The 24,127-nt window shown below is 39.3% G+C and overlaps 1 protein-coding gene across 1 annotated transcript; it reads right to left on the bottom strand.

Annotated features, from left to right (window-relative positions):
* Positions 1–2,082: 2,082 nt before the first annotated feature.
* MPHOSPH9 (M-phase phosphoprotein 9) lies at positions 2,083–23,204 on the bottom strand. The gene is made up of 23 exons (XM_031059514.1): positions 23,071–23,204; positions 22,688–22,838; positions 21,375–21,464; positions 18,033–18,484; positions 17,662–17,785; positions 16,908–16,998; positions 15,592–15,698; positions 15,094–15,219; positions 13,908–14,344; positions 13,128–13,286; positions 12,098–12,185; positions 11,004–11,219; positions 10,139–10,186; positions 9,713–9,777; positions 9,179–9,280; positions 7,466–7,603; positions 7,146–7,321; positions 6,277–6,441; positions 5,840–5,960; positions 5,419–5,522; positions 4,393–4,601; positions 3,979–4,047; positions 2,083–3,074 (listed from the first exon to the last, which is right to left on the bottom strand). Exons 1-23 carry the CDS (start codon positions 23,175–23,177, stop codon positions 2,973–2,975), a joined length of 3,447 nt encoding a protein of 1,148 aa, XP_030915374.1. The 5' UTR covers positions 23,178–23,204; the 3' UTR covers positions 2,083–2,972.
* Between the last annotated feature and the right edge of the window lie 923 nt (positions 23,205–24,127).

The following is a 24,127-nucleotide window of genomic DNA, read 5'->3' as shown; positions in this document are numbered from 1 at the left end:
TGAGGAGAAGGCGCGGGAGGAGCGGGGAAAGAGCGGAGAAAGAGCCGGGGAGGAGCGGGGAAAGAGCGGAGAAAGAGCCGGGGAGGAGCGGGGAAAGAGCGGAGAAAGAGCCGGGGAGGAGCGAGCGGACGGTGCGGGGATCCCCGGGCTGGTACCGCCTTCCTCCGTTCCCCCGCTCGCTGCCGGTAGCGGTGCCCGCAGCGAAGGTAGCGGCGCTCACCGAGCCCCAGCCCGCGCTGTGCCCTCACCTGCCCCCAGAGCAGCGCTGGTGACTCCTCGAGCTTCACTCTCTGCAAAGCTCAGAGGGGAAAAATAAAAATCACATAAAGTTCAGCGATCGTTTTATGCAGAAACCTCAGGAAAAGACCCTGCGACGAAATTTACCGTGGCCTTTTAAAACCTTGGTTAATTTCCTGCGGTTGTTTTTCATTCAGGATGCATCATCCCAGCCCTTTTTCCCCCTCTCTGCAAAGTACTCGCAGTTTGTTTGTAACTGCTCCCTGCATTGCCAGCCTAAGTTGTAGTCCACACTACAGCCTAAACCTATCAAAGCTACAACTTTTTAAAATTTGCTTTCTAGAGATGTGAACAAACAAATTTTATTTTCCAAAGCTTAAATTTCAAGAGCTGGAGGAGTTGAAATGTTTATTATCATAGAGAAAAGTATGCTTGGGAGTGTCTTGCGAGGGCAAACTGAGGCAGAGGAGAGCCTGGGGCTCCAGGCAGGACCTTGTAGATCTGGAAGGGCAATAAGCACCAACATAGCTGGGAGGTGTCAGGTGAGAACACAAGAGGAAGATGACTAAAGTCCTCCACAGAGGAAGCAAAAGCCTCTCTGGTTATCTGGAAATCCTTATGTGTCCTCAAAGAGAGAACAAGGCAATTTTCTGGTGTTGAGAGGAAGTTGAAAGGGGATTAAAAACAAAAGGACAATGTCCAGCAAAGGGCAGGGCCAGCAGGGAGTGAACCTCCCTGTGTCCCAGTTTTTGGTGCTTCGGGTCTGATTTTCAGGAGCACTGAGCATTCAGGCCTCCCACTGATTTAATCTGGAACTGCAGAGCCTCTGCCCCTCTGATGAATCAGGCAAAGGCACCACACTGCACAGGTCACACAGGTATCTCAGAAGGCTGGCCTAGAAGTTTACTCAAAGCAACACTTTTTCCCCCCCTTCAGTGTTATAATAGAACAGAAATAGCCTAAAGAGCTCCGACAGATGGAGGAGGACTTTTGATTAAAAAATAAATTCTGACTCACAATTCAGTTTTCTGGATGTAATAAAAAAGAGTCCATGAATATGAATAGTGCTGGAGAGAATGGAGTGGAGATGAAGGGAGGTTACAAGGAGAGGCAGTGAAAGAGCTGAGCTCATTTACCTACTTGCCTCTACTGTCTGTCAGGAAAATTCTTTGGTTTTGCTGTAGCACTGATGAAAGAAAACAAGACCATTACTGGACTCGTGAATTGTTCCTGTGATGGATTCCTTGGAAGAATCCTGCTGGCTGACTGATATTTCTGAAGAATGCTTTAAATTGTACCTGTTAATAACAGAATAGTAGGAAAACTGCAGCTGAATAGAGTTATACAGGGAAGAAAAGATTATTTTTCCCCCCTCCACCCCTTCTAAGTAAAAACTACCAGTGAGAACATGGAATGCCATCAGAATTGTACATCTCTTTGTGGAGACTGGAAATACATTGGAGCAAGTCCTCTCCAAGCATTCAGACCCAATTTCTGCATTTCAGAGTAAAGGAGAAAACAAGAAACTCCCATCCTTGTCTTCTCCCCAGCTCTGATCTTGCACTGAAGTACCCACAGGGTTGCAAAACCTACAGAATTTCTGAAAAGACCATGCATGGATTGGACAATTCCTCATCAAATATCTTGAACCACAGCACTCTAATTTTAGAATCAGACCTTCTCAAGCTTCCTTTATGACAGCTATTCTGGCCCTGTAATCACATCATTGGTGGCCAAACATCTTGAACAAGGACAGAATTTGAAACACACAATATGATTAAAACCTACATTATCTCTGATGTAATATCCCAGAGCCTATTACTGTACTTGGGCAGGAGGAAAGAATCTAATTAAACATTTATTTAATATTAAAATACAAACCAAAATATCAATGTTGGACAGTAATGCAACAATATGTCAGCTGGCAAATATGTATTTTTTTTCACCAAGAAAAATTAATTTATGTTCACAAATACATGAAATGCACACGAACAGAACACTGGCACAAAACCCAGCCTGGCACAGGGAACCAGTAACTTCAGGGAAGGAGTTCCAGTCCTGGAGTGGCAGCGGGAGCTGAGTTGTTCACTGGGAGGCAGGAGGCTGCTGCCAGGTGAATCCTGGCACTCACAGTATCAGAACACCCCTCACTGGGACTGCTGGGAGGCTTCACATCCATCAGAGAAGGATTTTCCTGCCCCAGCCAGCCACAGTGCAAGTATTGCTCACAGTTCTATCCCAATGAGAAACATCCATGGTAAAGGTTTAAATTAAAAGGATTTACCACAGAACAGTGGTTCCCTTTAACACAGGTAACTCATGTTGCTTTTTGTATTAAAGTCCAAAATCTCCTCTTGGCTAATATTTACATCACACCATAAATATTTATAAAATGGTGGAGGAAAACCAAGTGCAAAAGGGTAACACTACCATTTTTTTCTGAAAACAAGCTGCCTTTTAGTTTCTTATTATAAATTGAATATCACTATTTAAAAATAATTAATATTTCTAAAAATATTACAATACAGGATAAACATTGATTTCTCAGGTGTAACAAAATACGTTTAAAATAGAGGTGGCTGTTTGAAGTACAAAATATTGCTGTTTGTAAAGGGTAACATGGTTGCAAAACTACTTTTCAGGGTTTATAAAAATACAAAACAATTTGCATTTACTGAGTGCATCGTTATATATTAGTGCAAAAAAAAAGTATATTTGCAGTCAAGAGAGAACTGTCAAAGATTTGCAGAGGTTCTCAAAACATGAAATCTTTTCAGAGTCATTCGTATTAACCCCAAATCTCTGTTAATTCTTTCCAAACGTTCTTCCAGGGCTTCCTAAAAGGAGGAGTTAAAAGAAAAAACAAAAAGCATTAATAATATATCATGAAATCCAAAGATCCTTCTAAAATTAGGAAACTGCTATCATTCCTATATTCCTGGCATCTTTTTTGAGGCCTTAGGTGCATTGTTATCACCCAAAAACCAGTGCCAGACCCACAAACTTGTCATGTTATTTTTATGGATTTTTTGGCTTTTTTAACACAAAACTCCATGAGAGAAACCTGACAAGAATTAGGACAGGCTGCTAATTAGGAATATTAGGCATATTTAGGAATATCAGGCATATTTAGGAAACAGCTGATCACTGTAATGAGTGGCAATATTGATTTACTGGAATGCACTTTTAATTTCAAATTAATAAATTGATAACACACCCCGAGATTACAATTCAGGAAATGCTGATGTTGAAGGCTTTGCAGAGACCTCTATAAGACATCTTTGAGACTTGTTTTTATTAAAAGAATCTGCAGAGTTTTCCACAGAAAGCACTTCCCTGTATTCCACCTAAACCAGTTATTTTTACCTTCTTACTTTGTAATTTTAAGGAGACAATATCCAACCAAACAAAAACTAAACTTTTCCATTTCCCCTACAGCACAACATCCTCTCTGCAGCTTCAGGGATCTATTTGATAGTCACTGCATTTTGTTAATGCATTGCCTTTATCTCCCTCTCAGTTTTAGCACAAGAACAGACTATTCTTGCAGTAATTTAGCAAAATGCATCCCGTGTACAAAAAAATAGAAGATATTAAACAATATAAAAACCCTAACATAAAAACCAATATAAAAATTCCCACAGTAATCACACTCACTACCCAGAGGATCTTTCCTCTACATTATGTATTCTCAACTGTGGAAGAACAGAAGAGAACAGTAATACAGAGAAGCTTTTTCACCTGATTTAGTCTTGCTTGCAAGGTCATTCTTCCACCAGAACAAGGGATTCGGCTGAGTGCAGCCTCAATCTAATAACAGAAAACACTTCAGCTGTAAATTAGTTTCAAGAGCCAATATGAGCCTTCCTAAGTCCTCTTACAGAAGGAGAGGTGAGGTGTATGGATTACAGCTACATGGAGAGTTTTGTTCTTTACCACCATAATACTGTGCCAACCCCCACTCACACTGGGTTTGTTACAGGGACTCTCCTGTAATGAATTTAGGGACAGGCAAGGACAAGGGCACATTCCTGATGTGACACTAAAGTTGTGGATGAATTTCAGCCACATGTTCCATGGAAAAAAGGCTCCATCCCTCACCTCTCACAGAACAATTACTATTTGTCACAACTTGAAAACAAAAATAATCTTTGCCTGTTGCTTTTCGTGAGTCAGCTCATCAAAAAGCCTCTCTGTTTCAGCCAGAGTTGGAATCCTTGCTGTGTACTTGAAGTCTTCCTCACAAGGTGATTGCACTGCCTCGTGTCTCTGGCTCCTCTCCTCCCAAGCTGCTGCTGCTTTCTTCATTCCATTACTGACAGATTCAGTACAGGAGCTCTGCCTGACACCTGAATGCTGCCTTCCTATCAAAAGAACAGGGATCTTTTTATTTGTTTTGTAATTATCTGGGAAATTGTTACACAGGACAGAAAAAGAAACAAATGGCAGCATGAGCAGTGTGGTTTTGGCAGTGCATGAACCAAGGAGAGGGAAGAGCAAAGCCTCAGTCCTTGCCTTGAACAGCTTCCCAAAGGAATGCAAAACATTTGTATGGGTCATCTTTCAAGGGATCTTTGAAACACAGCATATTTTTTGGTTAACAACCAGATCCCTGTGTTGTACTAATTAGGAATTATTTTACTGGTATATTTCTGAATACCACCAAGCTGACTGGTTGTCATGCAAACACCAGTCTAAATAAGAGCACGGATAAAACCAAAAAGCAGAACATGGTGACAAGGATCACACAAGTGAGCAAAGATCAATCATTTCAAAAAATCTGAAACAACTGGTTTTCTTAGTTACTCTTTGCTGTCCATAATGCAAAGTTTAGTAATAGGATTTTATTAGTATGACTCAGTGTGTACATCTTAATATAGACCACACCAAGATATGCATTGGATAACTGAGTTAAGCACAGGGAAATGTATTGCCCTTCTTTCTCAATTTAATTATTTTTCTTGTTCTACTGTGTTTGTGCACACACACATATACATAAAAATAAAATACTGTATGAACAGGATTTCTCTGTCTACAGGAATAAGGCAAGATTTAGAGGATTTTGAAAAGTTGGGCTTCACAGAGTAAAGAGTCAGCTTTCTAGTTAAGCAGCTACTACCACTGTGGAAAGAATTGTGGTACAAAAATAAAGAACAGTTTCCCTCCACATTGACAGATTACCTTCTACATCATCTAGTGACTGAAACTGGAGCCTTTTCCTTGGATTATTGTGCTGTAAAGTAGAAGTAGCACCAGTTTCCAGGTCATCTAGAAGTATATCAAACCTACAGAGCAGGAAGCACACAGCAATTACTTGTTAGAAGTCATGTATCAAGCAATACATTCTTTTCTACTTTTTCACCTTTTGGTTGAATAAACAATTTTTTTTAGAAGAAGACGACTAAGTCTTCTAAATCCTGTTCAATCATTCTACATTTTCCTTGCCAGATTTTAAAAAGCACAACTTAACTTTATATTCAGAAATCTTCACAACTCATTTTTGAGGACATTTAATGAACAAGAAACAGTAGCATTAAGCCTGGATAAACATCCTGCTGCTCTAAAAATGATCAGAATACAACTGTATTCACCAGACTCATACCTTGTCACTGTGTTTTCATTTCTGCTGAGCAAATGGCTAAATCCAGGAGAGAGGTTTTCCTTTGGAGATCGTTTTGGGCTGTATGTCACAGACACTGGTGCCAACATTATCTCTCTTCTTGCTGCAAAAGACAAAGTATGTTTATGTACCTCAAACTCCCCAGTGCAGTACCTCCCACTCATGTGCTTGCAGCTTAAAGAGTGCTCTTCAAAGCTGTCTACATGTTTATCTACATTAGATGAGAAGTGCATCACAACATGCAAAAACGAAAATAAACTTAGAACTCTCACATATTCTGTGATTACAGACATGACTTTTTTCAGACTGCCAGAACAATGCAGAAACCCTGTCCCTATTTTTCCCTCTTCTAGAGCAGCCTTTCATGATTTGATTCTGCTTTTTGAGTAGCACAAAGCAAAGCTGAGCAAGGCACTGACTGGGAGTGTTGGATTTCCTGTTGGCAGGAGGAAGGGACGATGACCTCTGGCCAGAGGGGGAGCTGAACCGTTTGGGTCTGTGCTGGTCTCTCCCTTTCTCTGGAGATCTGTTTGCAACCAAAGAAGGTTCAACAAACCCCACAGTCTGACGTCGAGTTGATGGTTCTAATTAAAAGAAAAAAAGTTTTTATGTTAATCAATCTTTTTCAACACAAGAATTCACAAATATTCCCCTGAACTGAGCTTTTATCCCTCACATCATTTGTGCTGTTCTGCTCAAGTCTCTCTTCCTACTCAGAACATGAAATTCATGTTTCATTTAACTCATAAAAAAGGAGTGCGTGAGGGAGAAATTTTGCTGAGTAACACTGTTTAACAGTGGAAATCAGGACAAAAGCATCTTCTGGGAAAGGCTGAAGGACCTGCCTGAGGCCCAGAATACAAGATTTTAAGAAAGACTCAGCGTTTTCTCTAAATCAGCATTGTTACAGCTCAGGGCAGTCCCAGTTCCTCAATTCCATTCCCATAAACACCATGGAAACTGGAATGGATTTACAGCAGCCAGAGCTTTGTTAGGACTCCATTAACTGTTTATAAATACTGAGATATTCGTAGAAAAGGACACATTAACTAGTCTTCAGCTTGAGACCTAACAACAACCTCTGCATTCCCCCTATTCTAAACAAATCACTAAGATATCTAACTTGGAATTTTCTTAGGAGAACCCCACAAGTTTTGCATGCCAAAACCTTTTTTATCCCACCACTGAATCCTGGTGGATTTGAATGCTGAGAATACCAAAGCCAAAAGACATGCAAACAGAGAAAAGCCAGTTAAGACATGTTCAGGAATATAAAAATAAGAGTTACTAGCTGGTGCATCTTCTTTTTCTGTCTGTGTACCCCAATCTTTAAGAATTTTTCCTTCTTCAAGTTCTTTAAAGGCTTTTATAATTGGTGCTTCTGACATCTCATTTTCTTTCTTTCCTATTGTGTTGGTTGAAGAGTCTTCCTGTGAGGAGTCTTTCTCAGGAGGAGAATGGTGCCTTGAATAATGTGAAGTGGTGGAATGGGAAAAAAAAACCAACAAATTTTTTATTTTATTTCACATACCCAAACATGAACAGAATAAACGAAAAACATGGAGAAATTTAATTCAGATTTTAGTTTAGTTCAGGAAATCAACTCACCTAGAAGGAATATAGGTTTCTTCCAGCCTGTTGTCTTTGGGGCTCTCCTGGCCCTCCAAAGGCTGCCCGGTGAAAATGGAATATTCAGCTCCTGGTATCAACCACTTTCTCCTGCTGACATCAGGAGTTCCCAACTTGCTGTGGAAATAAAAAGCTTCAAATTTATTAAAGGCTTTGGAGTTTAGAGGTAGAGTTGGGGGTGTGGTATGTTTGTTTCTGTTTTGTTTTTTAAGAAAAACCTGTGATTTATTCCAGTAAACAGAAACAAATATACAATAAACTTGTAAATACTGTGGGAAAAGTAACTGCTTTTAAAAACATGCTTGTAAGGTAAAAATAGAATATTTGGGGGAAAAAAAAAGCCATATGTTGAGGTTTCAGTCTAAATTACACAATATGCTCAGAATGCAGAGCTCCACAAAGATCGTCGTGTAATTTAATGCTGCTTACTCAGACCCAGGTTTGGGCTGCAAGTAGATCTCAACTAATTAAATGAAAACATTTGGTGGTGATTACTGCAGTAGTTCAGAGCATCTGATCCCAGCTTTCCTTTGGACAACAATTATCAGAAAAAGAAAAAAGAAAAAAAAAAAAAACCAAGAAAAAGCCAGCATTGATGACCCGAGAGGGATAAATATCAACTAATAAGTATCAATTAGTAGATCATTATCTTGAGATAGCAAAAGAAAAATGTGGTTTCTATACACAGGAAAGCAGATAATGAGGAAAAAGGATCTTGTTTACACAATCTATGAACTATAGGCACTGTTCTGTAAATCTTTCCTGCTGGGCATTCAATTGGAATGAGGCTTTCCTTGAGCCTGTGGGATCAGTTAGGGACAGATTAACTTCTAAATCCATATTGGCTCTTACATCCCCCCCTCCCTGATGAACATGGGCTGCCATGTCCAGGCCTTCCTTTTTTCTGTTTATTGTTGAGAGGTCTGGTTCATAAATATTAAAAGAGCTCTAAACAGAAATCCGTCCCTTTAATATATTAATACATAAATTATTTCTGTCTTCATAATCATCAAAATTCAAATCTCCCCAAGATACTCCTGTTCCACACATCCAAATGGACATCCCCAAATCACATTAATCGTCATTTTGGGCTCCACAGCATCAATGCTGAAATGGGAGAGACACTGACCAGGCCAGAACTGAGTAACAAAAACCAGAGGGGGACAAAGCTCTTCAGGCCTTTAAAACTTTATAAAAAAACCTCAAACAAACAAAAGCAGAGCACAGATCAACTTGAATTCTTTAACATAAATCCCAATTCAAAGCACAGTGTTCATCATTCTGACTGAAATTCCCCTCTACTCTCAGGTTACCTGTACGAATTCCATTTAGAACCACACTGAGCAGGAATCAGCCTTTCAAACCACTGACACACAAGGAAAACCTCCAATGCCTAACTAGACTATCAGATGGAATTCCCAAGATCTTTGTGGAGTTGGGAATTCAGCTGAGCAGTTCAGACCTAGCAAACACTCCTTTGTGAAGAGCAGGGACAGCTGGCCAAGGCAGAGATACATTAGCAGAGTTTCAGTTGGGTTTAATAATTTCTTGGCACATCCAATCTCTGGATTACATCACATGTGTTTAATCCAGTTCAGCCCATGGACTGACCTCATCTTGATCCATTTTTAGCCAAAACATGTTAAAAGCTATTCTAAAACACATTGTTTTCATGTCTTAATGTTCACTTACTTGGCACAAGTGGTTCTTAAACGATTTTCACTTATATGGCGAAGTTTCAGTGCATTTTCATGTTCCACCTGCTTAAGCTGAGCTTCAAGTTTTAAAATTGTCCTTAAAAAGATGCATTAGGAGATGACTTAAATGGCATAAAAGAAACATCACATTTCTTAAGGGTTTTGCTCATTTTTATTCAGGTATTCTGTATGAAGCAGGAGAACAAGAGCAACTGCTGCATTTCTGTCTATGCATCTCTATCTAAATATGGATATAAATATGTATTTGAATTTGAAGTTAAATAAATCAGGTAATCTGGCCAGAAAGACAGGACCAGACAAAACTGCTGAGGAAGCAGAGAAGTAGAAAAAAATGCATATTCTAAATTAATGAGATTTTTAGTTTGTACCAGTAGCATGAAGCAACATGAAATGCTTCATAAAATGTGATTAAACTTGAAAGATCTGCAGCCCTCACACTCTGGGAGTAGACATTTAGGCCACAGTCTGTATTTCATATTGTTAAAACAATAATAAGTTTCACAGTTACCTTTTCAAATCAGAAATCTCTGTGTTTGCATCAAGCAATTTGTTTTCAGTTGTATTTAACGTATCCTACGAGGACACAAAGAAAAATGTAAAAAGTCCAGAAACTACAGAAGTGCATTAAATAAAACCCAAGTAATTTCACATCAGTCTTGGAAACAACACATCAATTACACCTTCCAAGTTCAAAGGGTCCATTAAATTTCGTCAGCTTTGACTTTGCAGTATTTTTGCTACGACTGGAAAATAACAAATTGCAGTTTCCTTCCTTTTCCCTCCAGGACTCTGAAGAAGAAAGTTATCAGTAAAGATAAATATGGATCTTTCTGTTTGAGCTTTTTCAAAGTATTTAAGTTAATTCAGCTAATTCCATGGAACATTATCACAAAGTTTGCATGTATGGGTTTTTAATTATCCACTGTGTGCCTACCTTTACTCTTTCATGTTCTTTTCCAAGGGATTCGTATTCTCCTAAAAGCTAAAACAAAACAAAAGAACACCAACCCACAGTGAGACCACAGTCAATTAACAGTTTTGTTGGCTGCTGTAAAATCATCTCAACAGCTTGGCTAACACATGCAGAAGCACTACAGGGGATACAAAATGTACTTTAATAGTATTTGTTAAGTTCTTCTTATCATCTTCCAATTGGAACAAAAAGTTATAGACAGGACAAGAGGAGACAGAGCCACTTATAGAATGTATTTCTAATTTCAAAATTATTTGTCTCTTAAGAAACTGAATGAATGAACCAGTAAGATTCCTCAGAGACTTTAAAAGTGAATTTGTCTTTTAAAATTTCAATTGTAAAAAAGTATGAAGTAGCTTTTCCAGCTAATACCCATTTTGCCAGTCCACTTAAACATTCCATAAAGATCTTCCCAAAGAATCAGAGAGCAATTCCTTAGATTCAGACTAAAATCATACACAATGAACAATTTTAGCAAGCTGGGATGAAGTATGAAAAGTTTAGTACATCTCCAACAAGCTTAAGAGAGGAAAAATTCCTTTCTAAAATTTCATGTAGTATCTTCAACCTAGAGTAATAAAATTCCTGACAGACTATTGCAAATGTAAGCTTATCAAGTATACACTTGCTGCCTTAAATAATTGTTTTTAAATATCTTTTAGGTCCACAGTGCCCTCCAACACCCAGCCTAGTAAGGAGTCAGCTGAGGAATTTCTGTTTTCTTGTTGTGCTTTAAGACTTCCCAGCTGTAAACTCAAGAGTATTTTTCACACCTGGGACTTGCTGTCGTCTCCTTGCCAACACCAAAGTCCATTTTCTTACTCACATTTTGAAACATTTTGTTTTCTTCCTGCAGTCTTGTGTTTTTATTGTCAGATAACTTGTAAGCCTTCTCAAAAGCCTCCTCCAGCTCCCTGAGGCGGGACTGCAGGCGGCTGATGGTGTTGTCCTTCTCCTTGTGGCTCGTGCGCATCTCCTCCAGCCGCTCCTGCAGGGCCTTGGAGTTGTCACTGAGGGCATAGAAACGCTCCCTCCAATCTGCCTGTAGGACAGAAAACATCCTTCAGAGTGTTTGAAACATGCTTATTCCCTGGCAGATTAATTATTTCTAAGATTACTTTTATTTCAAAGAATTATCTTAAAATCACCCGCACAGAGAAAAAGGACACAGGTGTACGTGAACTGAACAAGATATTTCCTCGTTTCTTTGACTTGGAAAGAATGAAAATGAAGATTAAACCCACCCAAAATGTATTTCTTTTATAGGATTTTACATATCTAGATGTGAGGCCTCCAATCCATCCAACTGACTTGCTTCCCAGCACAGCAAAATGCCTAAAGAAGGTGGAATTAGGCTCTGCAGGTGTCTAACTCTGACGACACAACTGTCATGACAAAGTGTCCTGGTTTTTGACTAATAATAATTAATTGACTAATAATTAATTAATTAGACTAATAATTAATGCAGCTATGCATTAATTCATGCACAAGCAAACAGGTCTGGCCCAGCTAGAAAAAACTGCACATATACCTAAAGAGAGTATTTTTGCCCCAGCAGAAGTGAGATTTTTTTTATCACTCTAGTAAGAAAGTAATTAAAACAAAATAAATAAATTAAGAAAATTTAAAGAGGAATGGGATAAACACATCACAGTATCTCACTCTTAGACTTTGGTCCCTGCTAATCTGGAAAAAAGTTCATGAGCAACAGTGATGATGATTCAGGCAGGGAATCCTAAGAAACTCAGGTAGGAAAGTCACTATGTAACATGTGGGCTGATGTTTTATATTAAGGGAAAGGTTGAAACGTTAAAAATAAAAAGAGATAAGTATGGAAACACTGATCAACTTATTAATTAAAAAGTTCATTCTTTTACCCTTTTACTTAAAAAGCAACTTGATTTAAGGACATATACTTACCACTTGCTTTTCTAGTTGATTATTCTTATTTTCAAGGGCTTTTATGTGAGCACTTGCTTCATTCAGAGCTGAATCTAACTGGTCACACCTGCTTAGAACATAGAGATTACACCAAGCTCTTGAAATTTTTAAATAATAAACCTACATTTTATAGCCTTTTTTCCTTCCTCAAGCATCCCCACAAATTTTGGTGCCCAGTCTGTGATCTCCTCCCACATTTTTCAGCCCCAGCAGTGTCTCTGCTCAGAAGGGCTGTGGTGGACTGGGGTGAGAAGAAAACTGGGAACATACAAATTTTGTGCAGTACTTCAGCTGTCTAAATGTGCAGTATGTGTTTTAACTGGCAATAATTATACAGAAATCACATCAGTATTCTCTGTACAGCAAACACTCAAGCTGCAGATAATGGAATGCACAGCTGGGGCACACAGACTCCAGGGTAAAGGCACTAATGAACTCAGGACTGCTCCTGTGTCACCTGTGCTTGTGACATGGAAGGTACAGGAGGATGATGTTCACCAGCATGACAGGAGAGCAGAATCTTCCCAACACAAGTACTTCCATTACAAATTGCTCAGAGTACCTCTGCCTGCCAGCCATTCCTGAGGAAAGCTTGCACTGGCTCCAGGAAAAAACAGGTCAAACAAGAACTGAGGTCCAAACACCACATTTACTATCCAACAACAGTGAACTGATCTCCACAGAAACATGGAATAGTTCAAGTTGGAAGGGACCTTAAAGCTCATCCAGTTCCAACCCCCCTGCCAAGAGCAGGGACATCTTCCACACGATGAGGCAGCTCAGGGCCCTGTCCAACCCCTTAACCAGGGATGGGACAGCCACAGCTTAGCAACTGCATTAAATAATGCAAAATTTATATTTAACAGGGAAATGTTAGTATCATAGATGCATGAAATCTTCAGAACTGAAGAGGGACATAAACTGTTCGAGACATTCCAAACAAGGATACTCAGTCTTTAAAATATACAGAGCACCATGTAAAGAGAAAGACAAGAAGGACAAACAGTACCTGTCAGCAAGGCTCTGATTGATTTTCTTCAGCTCCTCAGATGCAGCAGTTCTGTGGCTGGACTCCAGCTGCTGTTTCAAGCTCTGGATCTCAGAGTCATAGTAAGCTCGTAGATCAGCGATGTGTCGGGCGTGCTTTTCCCTCAGGCTCTGCCTAATCCTATTTTCAATATAAGAATTTTAGAAAATTCCAGCCATCCACATGACCATGTGGATTAATTTGTAGATTCTGGATTGATTTGGACATAATGAACTCAGCATCTAAATGTCTCTTACAAAACTCTATTTGCATTCAACCTAAAGCAAAGACAGCTTTGTCATCTAAGGCAGAGAAGTCTTCACATTAATAGAGATAAATATTATTATTATATACCACATCAATAGAGATGATGATGATGATTATTATTATTATTTACAAACACAATATAAAGCTTTACTTTTTACAAGCCCTCATACATGGAATATATGCCCTGTCTGCTTGTCCATGTGTAAATCATCAGAGCTTCAGCAGTGAATGGAGGATATTTATTTTTCCTAAGCACAGTAAATTCTGTGCTTCTCTGCATTTGATTCTATAGAGGAAAATAACTCCCCTCCTAGAAATTTTAAATTCTCTGCCTAAATGAACTCCCTCACAAAGCCTATGAGGGAAGGATATATTTTTATGTATAAAGAGACACAACCAAGAGAACTCACATATTTTGTTTGGCTCACTACTATTGTTTCATTCCTTTCATGAAAGCACCAAACTTTTGACTTTAAAAAAGAAAAAATTACTTACTTTGACATTACCACAGGATCTTCAAGAGATGCCACTGAAAGGCTGTAATCTGGCAAACTGCTGTCAGCACACTGAGCAAGAGAAGATGGAGTTAGAGTCAGTGTTTCTTCCTCCTCAGTGTTGACAGAATGGTCATTGTCAGCATCCCTGTGAGCCACTGGGAAGGGAGAGCTGGCCCTGTTTTCACTCTGGAATGGGTGATTTCTCCACAGGTCCAAGTGCACAGCTCTGATGCTGGCAGGGTGTGTTGGAGAATCATCCAGCTGAGATGAATGACTTGTCTGTGAAAAAGAGTCTGTGTCACAATGACTTGGAAATCCGGGCTCTGCCATAGAGTCTGGAGAAAAGGGAGCAGAGTCTGCAGGAGTCCTGAAAAAACTGAGTCCCTGGTTCTGCTGGCCTGGCTTCATATGCAGGGTTGGGTCCAACGTCAAGATCTAGGAAATAAGTTACAATGCTAAAAAAATTGTGATTTAACTCCATTTACAAGAACAAAATTTATCTCAAGGCATTAGTAAACCATATAACATACTGCAGGTATTATATTGAATAGTATTACAATCATTTGGAAGCGACAAATAAAATGTCAGTTCTGCAACACTGAAATGACAATACACATTCCCACTAATTGCAACTTGAGCTTCTAAGTTTCCATTAATAAAGGACATATCCAACATCTGTAGCCTTGTAGAAAACCTCTGAAATTTCAGTTATGCAACCTGAAAGACTATGATATCTGCCTGTGTGTTGAAACAATAACCTTGCAGGATTACAAAAACACTTCATCAATTACCTAAACAGTACAGTCACACAGCAGCCACCATCCCTGGGTTATGTACAGGACTGAGAGCTATATTAAAAACAGATATGAGAAAGAATCATTTCCACAAGCTGTGCCTGTTCTGTTCCATGGGTGGAACAAACCCTGGCACTGCAGTTCCAGGTGCAGCTCAGCAGCTGCAGCCCCAGCAGCAGCAGATCCGTCCCTGCGGCATCCTCAAGGTTGTGCAGCAAAGGTTCTTCTCTGCTCAGGCTGTTCTTAGAGGTTCCTCCAAGCTGGATCCTTTCCCAAGCTGCTCAAATTGCTGTTCCAGCACAACACTGGAGGTGGCAGCAGGGGCCAAGCCGTGTGAAACCAGCCCAACACATCCTCAACTGATCCGTGAAGTAAAGAAATTGATGTTACCTCTGGTGGGTGACTTGGCTGGGAAGAAGGCATAAAACTCTGGTCTGGCAGCTGCTTGTTTTCCATTTGTCTTTTATGATAAATATCCTTCAGTGATGACAACTTCCTTTCATCAGCAGAAGACAACTTCAACAGGCAAAATTGCTACGTTACTTTTTCTGAACATAATCCTCCACCCCCAACAAAGATAAGCAAGTTCTGGGGTGGGTTTAGCTAATAAAGCAGCTCAGAACACACAGCTTCATTCAAGCTAAAAAATGGTTTTTAACAAGGCACATACACCTTTAACATACTAATTAGTCACTTCTCATCTCCTATACACAGCTCCTTTTGACAGACAAAAGGTCAGTAAATTTCAAGGGAGGTTAGTGGGGTGCAGGAATAATGAAGAGCCAGGATATGAAAGACTGAGATAACAAAAGAGTTCTCTGCATCACAGGCAAACAGCAAAGACAAAAAGCAACTACATAATAACTTTTAAACATGCACAAAGTTTACCTGAACTGGTGATGTTTTCTCCACAAAAGTATCAGGCAACTCACTTCTGAAATTCTCTGGTAAAGTGTGATACATCTCCTTTTCATCTAACTTCCAGTATGAAAGTCCTGATGAAAAAAAATACCAGAAGAAAATTAATTCTACAGATCTCAAGCTGGCAGCTATAGAACAGGAATCCAAAATCCATTAGTAAAAGGTTATTTGGTCAGTAACAAGAATGGTACATTAGTTATTTGCATTTACTGCTCAAGGATGTCATTAGAGCATTTGTTACCAGGCCAGGAGTTAGAAAAATCTCAATGCAAAGCACAGGCAACATAATCAGTCTCACATCATACAGCACCAGGGACAAAAGCTATAAATCAGTTAAAACACATAGATCTGGTGTTCAAGGGGCAAATCCTCATTTACCATGAACTTACATTTCTAATGATTCCAGTATAGCACTTAAAACTGGCACCACCCAAGGAACAATCCTAGGCAGCCACCTGATTTTACAAACTCTTCACTTTGTGCAGCATGCAAAGACAAACTACCAGGACTAAGAGGGATGGCACAAGAGGAACAGACACAGCCTCAATCCCACTCCAATCTCTTAAATGTGTCCCTCTCTCAGTGGCTTGTGAAGAAGCAACAATTATACACAGTTTGCAGGGCTGCATCTCTGTGCCCCTGTTTGTTACTGAAATGAATCCACCCTGTTATGATCAAAATATGTGAATTAGTTGTCTGGCTTTGATAAAAAATCCCCAAAACCACAACCCCCAAACCCATTTAAATCCACCACCAACCCCCCCTCACATACACCCCCAAAACAACAAAGCCAAGCCTTACCAAAACACAAAAAAAGCAACCCTCCCCCCAAATTAAAGAATCACCAGGTTACACACTGCATCATTCTGTTCTTGTCTATTTACACAATTATAGAATCACGCCCTTGGCTTAAAGGAATTCTGCCTCTATTACCAAGAACTCCTGTAATTACCACACCATTGATGCTAATGTTTCATACCCTACCATGATATTAACAGGAATTCCATTATGAAACAGTTTTAAACACAAGGTTCAGCTTTGAAATGCTGAAAATTTGGAAAAACATCCCAACTGCTGCATGTCCTACATCTGCCAGCAGCAATACACAGGAGCTGCCATCAGTTTGAAAACAGGAGCAAGAAGCAGAATTAATGCTATAGCAAAGCCTGTCAGTGCTTAAATCCTTCTCACCTCCCTGAAGTTATTGGAGATGCATTCCAGTAAGAGTTTTAAAAATGAGAATTTAAAAGAAAGGGAATTTAAATACAAGAAATTAACTATACCTGAAGCTTCTGACACTACGGAATTTGGACTTTCCTTGGGTTGATTGAGGTAAAAAGTGTATGGTGGCAAAGCAGCATCAGTAAGGTTTGTCTAAAATTACAATGGAAAAACAAATTCAGAAGGAAAAAACACAAGGTAAGAGAAAAAAAACCAAAATAAAGGTATGTTTAAAATTGAATGTAAATGTTATTAGTCTCTTTAAGCAAAGAGATTAAATACAATTATACAGCATGATCCAAACCTACAGAATTTATATTGAGGGTAATCATAGCCAAAAGTGGAACTAAGCTAAGCCACATCATTAAACTGTTATTTCCTAAGACATGTGCCTGTGTCTTTGTCCTGAGCAAAGTGGTTAATGCCTTAACACACACAGAATCCTGTGTGCCAGAAGAGGCATCACCAGGTGAAATCAAAGATCCCTCAAAAGTTACAGGGCACAATAAATTACCATGACCTGAAGCCTCAGCTGAGAGTGTGGCCATTATCTCTACAAGGAGGGAACACGTGCCACTCGGGGAGGTGTTAAGACAAAAATTAGGTAATGAATAAAATAAACCAAAATAGCTCTGTGCCTAAGTATGGAATGATCCAAGAAGTAAACTTTGCCCACATAAACTTTAAATATGAATGGGAACTCAAAATGCTTAAAATATGAAAGTATATGCTGAATGAGAACATGCTGTAATTCTGAAAAAATACCAGTTACAAGAATAGCATTAGAAAAACATAATGAAATAAAAAGATACTTACATTCTCAAGTGGTAATCTCTTCACTCTCTCATTTTCTTGCATAGAGTTCACACATGCTTCATCTGCAGTTACTTTTTTTGGTTGGGTTTGTTTCAACTTTTGTGCCCATGATGTTAAAGATTTACTAGATGGTAAGAAACACACACATATATTTAGGGGAAATACCTTAAAATGTATCTACAACAGCTAAACACTGGAGATGCAGACCTGTATGACTCAGAAACATCAGGCTAAATAAATATATTTATCTATCAAGAAGCAGAACACCCAGAGCTTCCATTCAACTCAGACATACCCCCAATGACCACCAGCTTTTACTGAATGGGGATTGTCTATAATAAATTACCACATTTAGAAAGTTTATCACTTACCTGGCTTTTTTCCCACATTGATGATCTTCATCACCTTTATGCTCCAACCCAGCAGGAAAAACCAAACTATCCCTCCTTCCTGATGAACGATTCTCCTCTGTGTTTTTTGCTGGAAGTTCTCCTTTGCTCTGAAGGCCGCCCCCGTGCAGCCCTGGCCCGGGGGGAGGCTGGGCCGAGCAGGGGCCGGGCGGGGCAGGGCTCAGCTCCGCCGCGGACAGGGAGCCGTAGCCGCTGTTCACGGAGCCCTCTCTGCCCGCGCATTGCCGCTGCAGCGCCGAGGCCTCGGCCGGGGTTTCCCCCTCTCCGGATCCCAGCCGGCTCCCCAGGCTCTCCCGCTCCTCCACCGCCTCCGAGCACATCCCCATGGGGCCCGGCAGGGAGGGCACAGCCCAGCTCCCGGCCCAGGTGCTGCTCTGCAACCTCACCAGCTGCTTTATCTCATCCTGAATCAGCTGCACGGGGGGGAAAAGGCACAATTCCCATCAGATCCTGCCAGAAGTCACATCCCTGTTTAGATGCATCTTCCATTCATGTTATTAGCGGGAGATTTAGAGTATTTATTCCATATAACTCCAAGTTTTCATGTGCAGACATCTCATGCATAAAGTAGATAAATACATACTGTGCATAACAGTAAATATAAATAAAACAGTAAAAATAACAGTAAAATGTCCATGGGAACAATCCTGAATTCCATGCAGTGAATTACGAGGCTCAGTAGTCATTTATTCATGTAAAAAACATGCATGAATGTATTCACTAATTGCCTTCAGAACTACAATTACCTACCAACCAGCTAAAGAAATACAAACTATCCAGGTGTTGGGCTAAATTTAGGTCTGAAACACTTTTTCACTTGGATACACATTTTTAAAGACTGCAAGGATGCTTTGATGGAAGTATTAACCATTACTCTATCATGAGAATAGGAATAATGTACCTCTGCAAGATTATTGCATAAAACTCAACTTTAAAACACCCAATTTGGATATGATGCTGTTAGGTTCATATGGTACAAAGTTCTACCTTTTGATTGTTTTGGTGGCTGATGAGTGGAGCAAACCCAAAACTGCATCACTACATTTAACAGGTCACTTGCTCTTTAGTCTACAAGAATTATTTCAGTATATTAGGTCAGTAATTTTTTGAAGTTCTAAGTTTTACAGCTGTGCTCTGGAAATACCAAAACAGCCCTGAGAAATAATTAATGCTTTTGCCAAGGGCTGTGAAGAGATTTCACATTTGTGCCTGTGGCCAGCACTTCTGCAGAGTTCAATTGAGATTACTGAACTGCAGGAGCACACAACTCTTGCACATGACAGGACAGAGCATAGAATTGTTTTCAAGAATATATTTCAAACTAATTCCCTCAGGAAAGGAAGAAGGAAAAAACTTGCAATAATTTTAAGAACATGGAACTCGTGTTTTTTCACAGAACTACAGTACATTACTCACATGTGAATAGCAACTGGAGAGAACAAATTGAACAAAAATGATTTGTTCTCTCAAAGTAAGAAATAAAAAAGAATACTTAATTTCAGAGGAACCTACATGTAATGCTAGTCAGGCTCAAGCCTCAGATTTTTTATTAACTTGCAATAGAACAAACAACTGAATTTCAGTTCAGCCTTTCTCTGCCAAAAATAACAAACAAAAAACTTGGGATGAAGTTTCTTCCACTACAAAGCTTTGTGTTCTGCTAATGATTTCAATCATGACTGCAGCAATCATTTATATTTCAATTCTGTGATCCAACTGCCAGGAAGGTAGGGAAGGGAGAAAAGAAGGGAAAGAACAGAACTGGAGTGGGGGGAGAGAAGATCAGATTCACTGCTGACATTTAATCTTTGTCACTAATACCCTGTGCAGGAAAAGTGAAAGGCTCCTATTCCAATTAAATTGCATTTTTACCTCTTTTAGCATAGTCAAAAACGACTGCAAGAGATGAAAAAAAGGGAAAAATAAGATGTACTTTCAACAGTTTTGGGATTGTAACGTTGGTTTTAAAATCTCTTTGATAAAGTCTGATCTTGGGATGATCCAGCTTGTCCCTGGCACAGTTATCTTTTTTGTACAGACCACATAAGCCAAGGGCTGCCCCCACTGATTCCAAAAGGAACTCAAGGCTCTTTTATCCCTGTTCTCACATGGATGGAGATTTTTATACACTTGGGCTTGAAACCCAGCATGGAGCAAACCTTATCTCAGGGTCATGTCAGTGCTGATCCAGCACCTTGCTTTTCTACCACAAAAAGCACATTATTATTATTTTTGTGTCTTTTTATTACTCTCACTAGAATGTGTTGAGCTGCCTGTGTTTCAGTGTTTTCCCTAGGTCACTGGCACACCATTTTAAGTTTGGAATAGCCCCATTTATTTTATTTAATGCATAAAATAGCTCAGTTCTAGCTGCTGATTTTGTATTTAGTGTGGCACCCCATGCAGTGAGAAAGCCCTGCTGACACTCAGCTCTTCCAGAGGTAGCCTTTCCTATTAAAAAAAGACAAAAACCAGCACAGCCAACACAATGGATTAGTAAAGACTATGATCAGCAACAAGTGAATCAAACCACTACAGTAAGAGGAAGGAAAAACAAGGGTAAGGAAACAGGAAAATAACAAGATGGGAGGGAGGGGGGGAAAGGTGAGGCAGAAGAAACAGAAGATAGGATAAAAGGACAGTACCTCTTGGTAATTCAGTTCAGGAACTGCTGATTACTACTAGTGTGGAGGGCATCAGGAAAGGGAAGGGAAAAACAGCAACCAAAAGGATGAAGATATTAAGCATTATATATTTATAGTATTTACTGTCTGTTATATATACATATACATTGCTTCTGTTCTAATGGATAAATAGGGTTCAGCAAAAATATGAACCTTCACATGGGTTGTTTTTCATTCTTAGAAAGGAAACTGTTCAAGTGAAGGTGAGATAGGTGTTCAGCTATTACAGTGATGGTTTTCCTGAGCTATACACTCTCTGGATGAGGGTGTGATAAGTTGTATAACATTTTTTTAATGAAAAGAAAGCTATATTGTCTCAAAATTAGAAATTATACAGTCTAACAGTTCATAAAAACCTTGTACCTACAAAATCACATTATCAGGTGAGCATTCTGAACCAAGTGTTTGTGAAAACAAAATAATTGAAAACAAATAATCCACAAATCACTCCTGAAATGGTTCCTAACAGTTGCTTTGTTAATTAAGCAAGGCTGTCTCAAATATGCTCCCTTTAAACAGCACTCCAGTCATCCACTTCCATTAACTGCCTCTCTGCATTGTTTTGGAGGGAGGAAAAATCATTCAGCTTTATCTAGCTCCATGAACAGTCATTACTTACTTGGATTTGATGGTGGAACTGCTCTTGCTGGGCATTTATTTGTTCCTGGCATTGTTTTTCTACCAGTCTCAGTAGCTGTATCCACCTTGTCTATTAAATGAGAAAGTGAAATAATTAAAGCACAGAAATATTGCAACTCTTACCTTTTTCTCTGGCTACAAATAGCTTTGCAAGCCTACCCCTGGGTGTTGGCATAATCCAAAATTGAGTAGCAGCACTATGGTTGCCCACCCCACAGCATATTCAGCCCCCACCATGCCAATCACTGGAAACTAAAAGTAGGAACAGCTGCCAGCAAAGAACAGTCAGATTCTGGAAAGGTTGATTCCAGTTCCATTAATTACAGGCAATTCTAAAACTGAGAATTAAACACCATTCTGTCCATCCACTTCAGTAAGATAATCCTCCCCTCAGCAATCCAGCTAAAGGCCAGGATGCATAATTATGTCATGGAAACTAAGAGATAATTTTTTAAAAATATCAAATACACAGCATTCCAGCATGAAACATGGCAAAATCTGATGTTTAAAAACTATTTTATGCTAATGTTTATGGAGCCTGGTGCTTGAAGCACAGGACACGGGACACAGACATCAATATTCTGTTCCTGGAGGTGTTAAAGAGAGCCCAAATTAAGCATCTGTCAACACACACTTGGATGGATCCCAGCCAGGGAGCTCAAAAATCTGCAAGAACAAGCCCATGGTGTGCAAAACTGATGCTCCTTATGATAACCAAATACACTGATAAAATGTAAAATACAAAAGGACAAAAAACGTTCAAAAAAGTGTTTGGGAGAATTAGTTCATTGAAACCACATCATTATTTTTGCATTGGTTTAAATCTGGAAACAAACTAATCACCTACACATCTTTACACATGGATTATATAAATAAGTCAAGCAAACAGAACCCTTTTTAGGAAAAAAACCCTTTAATATCCAGGATAATTTCAGACCAGTTTGATGTGAAACAGTTTTAATGGTTTAGATTTTTCAATTCAAAAACTTGCTACCTTTATTGTAACTTTGGGAAAAAATGTTCAGATCCATACCATATTATAATATATATTATTAATATAATATTATTATATTATAAAACACCAAGATATAAAGACAAATTATTGTAAAACACTGAGATAAAATTGCAATAAAACCCAGCCATGTGATTAGTTCATTTATTGTAAAGGATCTCTCCCGTCATTAAGAATAAACACAGATCTTGCTGCTGAATTGTATCATCAGATTTGTCTTCCAAAATGCAAAGCAAACACATTAATACCACTTAAAAAAAATAAAATTTAATATCAAATACCTCACAGTTCCTCACAATTTCTGAGTTAGCATGTCCAATGTTCTGGATATCTTGCATAAAGGAGGCAAGCAGCTCAACAGAACCAGGCTTTAATGAGGACCTGGCATTCCCTGAGTAACCAGAAACTCCACTGGGATTGGATGAAGGACTTCTAGAGAAACACAAAGAAAACAGCTCAATTATTTATTGTGTCAGGTGTGCAACACAGTGGCCCAAACAATACCCTACGTATGCCAGACTGCCAGAATTATACATTCAATTTAGGACTCTCATCATGTTGAAATAAAAATTTCACCTTAACACCAATATTACTGTGAAGGCATGCTAACTAAGCAGAACCAAAATAATGAAAGTATTTGTTAGTGGTTGCTTCAGCACATTACCTGTTAGAATTGAAGTTGCAGACAGAGCTGTGGGTGTTTCTGCCATCAGAGTCTGCAGAGCACAAAGGGGGTTCTTGTACAGAATTCACCACATCGCTGTTTTCCATATCTTAGTCCCAAGTAAGACATTACCCTGAAAACGGAGAGAAATAAACAGCACTCTCTTTATTTAAAAAAACACTTGACTTTATTGTGTGAAGAAACAGAACTGCAACTGAAGAGACAGTTGTTTCAGCCAAACCACCCCAGAAAGTGCAAATATTCCAGAACCAGGCTCCTCCCTTCTCCTGGGCCACCCCTGCAAGCAGGGGCTGCTCACTCAGCCTTGGGCCTCCCACAGGTCCAAGGATTCCCAACACATCCAGGCTGGGCTGGAAAGGAGGCAGAATGCAAAACATTCCAGGTAAAACTGTGGTCTCAGGGTCTGATTGGTTGTTTTCTTTAAATCTGGAGCACCACAGACCATGTGCAAGGTGTGAAATCTCCTATTATCCATGTATTTATATGTGATTGAGGATCTGAACCTTCACTGGAAGAAACACACTCACCAAAAATCATAAAAACGAGATCAACTGACTTAGACTGGGGTCGACCGATTCTGCCATTTCTGTGTGTAATATTTGCCTTACTTTTTTCACAGATTACTTGTTTCACTGTTATTATGTAACATTAATTCAGAAGGCTTAAAAATTGAGCAATATTTCTGACCAATTAATAAAACAACAAGAAAAGGAGTCAAACAGGAATCCCACAGTGGTTGAAAACAGCAGCTGGTTAACTGAAAGCATCATAAATAAATAAATACACAATACTTGGGCCACAGTCCTACAGCACTCACAGCAGACTGGCTGTAGAGAGACTAAAATATTCTTCACTTTCTAGTGAAAGTCTGCATACTTTCACTAAGAAAACTAAGAAATAATTAATTGACCAGTTCTTACATAGGCCTTATTTCAGCATGTTGTAAACCCTGGTGAATTCAGCCTGTGTTCTAACACTGAAGAAAAACCTTATGATCATTTCATGGATGGAGAGTAAAAAGAGACATTAAGAAATA

The sequence above is a fragment of the Geospiza fortis genome, unplaced genomic scaffold (genome assembly GCF_000277835.1).
Source record: "Geospiza fortis unplaced genomic scaffold, GeoFor_1.0 scaffold145, whole genome shotgun sequence".
NCBI classification, from domain to species: Eukaryota; Metazoa; Chordata; class Aves; order Passeriformes; family Thraupidae; genus Geospiza; species Geospiza fortis.
The sequence above is the reverse complement of the archived record's forward strand: the minus strand, read 5'-3'. Positions and strand labels throughout refer to the sequence as shown.

What these genes read in the sequence shown, in the direction of transcription:
- MPHOSPH9 (XM_031059514.1), bottom strand. Translation starts at nt 23,177, where the DNA reads ATGGAAAACAGCGATGTGGTGAATTCTGTACAAGAACCCCCTTTGTGC. An exon ending in AGAAAACATCACCAGTTCAG is followed by an intron (nt 15,220 to 15,591) that starts GTAAACTTTGTG and finishes TGCCTGTTGAAG; the next exon opens with TTGTCTTCTGCTGATGAAAG. An exon ending in AAGAACATGAAAGAGTAAAG is followed by an intron (nt 9,778 to 10,138) that starts GTAGGCACACAG and finishes GTGTCCTCGTAG; the next exon opens with GATACGTTAAATACAACTGA.